This window comes from Myotis davidii, unplaced genomic scaffold (genome assembly GCF_000327345.1).
Source record: "Myotis davidii unplaced genomic scaffold, ASM32734v1 scaffold663, whole genome shotgun sequence".
Taxonomy (NCBI): Eukaryota; Metazoa; Chordata; class Mammalia; order Chiroptera; family Vespertilionidae; genus Myotis; species Myotis davidii.
The window spans coordinates 1,082,890-1,085,290 of NW_006295816.1; the positions used below are offsets into that span (position 1 = coordinate 1,082,890).

The 2,401-nt window shown below is 68.1% G+C and overlaps 2 protein-coding genes across 2 annotated transcripts in view; both read right to left on the bottom strand.

Moving 5' to 3' along the window:
* Nucleotides 1–2,401, bottom strand: part of LOC107184200 (collagen alpha-2(I) chain-like) — a 16,865-nt gene that overhangs the window by 5,583 nt on the left and 8,881 nt on the right. The window lies entirely within an intron of this gene.
* Nucleotides 1–2,401, bottom strand: part of CELSR3 (cadherin EGF LAG seven-pass G-type receptor 3) — a gene marked incomplete at its 5' end in the record, with an annotated part of 23,979 nt that overhangs the window by 4,114 nt on the left and 17,464 nt on the right. Inside the window, 5 exons of the mRNA XM_015568270.1 lie at nucleotides 320–435; nucleotides 609–757; nucleotides 830–946; nucleotides 1,187–1,310; nucleotides 2,103–2,182. Of these exons, the coding sequence (XP_015423756.1) occupies nucleotides 320–435; nucleotides 609–757; nucleotides 830–946; nucleotides 1,187–1,310; nucleotides 2,103–2,182 (586 nt within the window). The remainder of the gene's footprint in view (nucleotides 1–319; nucleotides 436–608; nucleotides 758–829; nucleotides 947–1,186; nucleotides 1,311–2,102; nucleotides 2,183–2,401) is intronic.

A 2,401-nucleotide genomic window follows, 5' to 3' on the forward strand; every position in this document is an offset into this window, starting at 1 on the left:
ATCGGAGTCTGCACCTGGGGTGGGAGTTCAGAGGTGGGAGGCCCAGCGTTGTCGTGGGGAAAGGAGGGACTTGGGGAGCCCTGGGGTGGCCCCTGCAGGAAGGAAGGAGCTGGGTGGCTGGGGCCTGGGAGAGGGTGAGGGGCAGAGGGGTGGAGGGGCAGAGGGCTGGGTCTTGTTAGGAGAACAGGACTGGGTGCTGGGTGCCCGCTAGGGTGGTGACCTGGGGAGCTGGCGGCTGCAGCCGCGGCTCCCAATTTGGGACAGAAGAGAGGGGAGGCGGGGAGAGAGGTGTCTCCCTCCTCCCCGCCCGGGCCCCCACCTCCGCCGGCGTCTCGATGGAACATGGCCACGTCCAGGTCTGTGGGGCCGGCGTGAGCCTGGAGGCTGTGGTCAGTGCGGTCTGCAGCCGAGCCGTGTCGGACTGGGACGCTGTCCCTGGAAATGCACCCCCCCCCCGTTAAAGAGGGGCGATGGGCGCCCTGGAGGCCGGGCGCCTGCGTGCCCGTGGATGGCTCCTAGGGCACCGGGGTGAGGCAGGAGGCCTCGGGACGGAGGCGCCCCAGAGGCCCGGGAATGCGGGCTGGTGGGGGCTGTGTCCCTCCGCTCACCTGAGGCAGCCCCGGCCCCGCTGGCTGTCCTGGTCCTGGGCCCGGCCGGAGCGGGCGCTGCTAACAGAGGAGACGGTGGAGGCGCCCAGGGTGATGCGGATGAGGCCGCTCTCCTCGAAGAGGGCCGTGTTGTTGTAAACCCCAGGCCCCTGGGGGGAGACAGGGGGTGAGCCACCGAGAGAAGCTCGAACACTGGCCTCCCAGCCCTGAGGGCCTCCTACCGTCCCCGGCACGGGCCTGGCCTCCTCGGGCACCGGCTTCCTGCGCAGACAGGTGGGCGCCCAGGCGGCCCGGGCGTCAGCATCCAGGACACAGAAGAGCAGCAGCACGGCCAGGCCCTGGGGCACAAGGGTGGGAGACTCCAGTGAGCGAGGAGGCCCCGGGCCAGCCAGGGCATCAGCCAAGGTCCACGGGACACGAGGGACGAGTCGGGGAAGGTCGGTGTGGCCAGGAGGCAGGCGGCCAAGAGCCCCGGTGTGAGTGAAGGTCATTCCAGGCCAGTACCCGCCTGCTGCCAATGCCCGCCCAGGAGCGGCCCTGAAGCCCCGTCAGGCCCGATGACAGGGCCACAGCCGTACCTGGAGCCCGCAGAGCCCGGCATGGAGGTAGTGGAAGGCCAGGACGCTGTGGTTGACAGCCAGGAGCCCGAAGAGCCAGGAGGCGCTGACCAGGAGCAGGAGCAGGAAGGAGCTCCGAAGGGTCCTGCGCAGGAGCGTGGAGGGACACGGGACACACGGAGTCACACAGGAGTCACACGGGGCTCGTGGAGGGACACGGGACACATGGAGTTACACGGGAGTCACATGGGGCTCGTGGAGGGACACGGGACACACGGAGTCACACGGGAGTCACATGGGGCTCGTGGAGGGACATGGGACACACGGAGTCACACGGGAGTCACATGGGGCTCGTGGAGGGACATGGGACACACGGAGTCACACAAGGAGTCACATGGGGCTCATGGAGGGACACGGAGTCACATGGGGATCGTGGAGGGACAAGGGACACACGGAATCACATGGGAGTCACACGGGGCTCGTGGAGGGACACGGGACACATGAGTCACATGAGAGGCAGCACAGGGCCAGGCAGGGGACTCCCGGGGGCGGGGGGGGGGTTTTCTATCTTAAAAGGGGGGCAAATTCACACAAGAACGCGGAGGTGTCAGGAAGACGCTGGGGGATATGAGGGGCCAGGAGGGGACATGGGGAACATGCAGGAAGCGGCATGAGAGAAAACAGGGAAGAACATGGGCGGGAACCCATGGGCAGGAGGCCCAGAGAGCCACCCAGGGCCAGGCAGACTCTGGGGAGGCAGCAGGGCCAGAGCACGTGTGTGGTCAGTGTGTTGCGGGCACCAGAGAGTGACCGCAGCCCCGGCAGGCGGCTTCCTCCCCCCCAGAATCTGGAGCCCAGCCTGCACTGGGGCTGTCCCAGGACCCCAGGCCCCAAGCAGGAGGGGGAGACCCCCCGGGCCCCCGGGCAGCCAACTCACAGCGCAGACGTCTTCTTGGCCTCCCTCTGCCCGGAGGCGCAGGGCGCGCGGGCAGCCAGGAGAAACATGGTCCCGCTCATCTGGACCCACCGCCGGATATGGGCACCCGGGCAAGGCCGAGAGAGACAGAGACGGTGAGAGACAGAGAGAGACCACGATTCACGGGGCGGGTGGGGTTGGGGGGAGGGGGACAGACCCAGAGAAACACACATGGTACAGAGATCAGAGACAGGGACAGGGAGCCAGAGGAACTGAGAGGTGGAGAGACAGGGAGGCAGAGGCGGGGGGGGGGGGGGGGG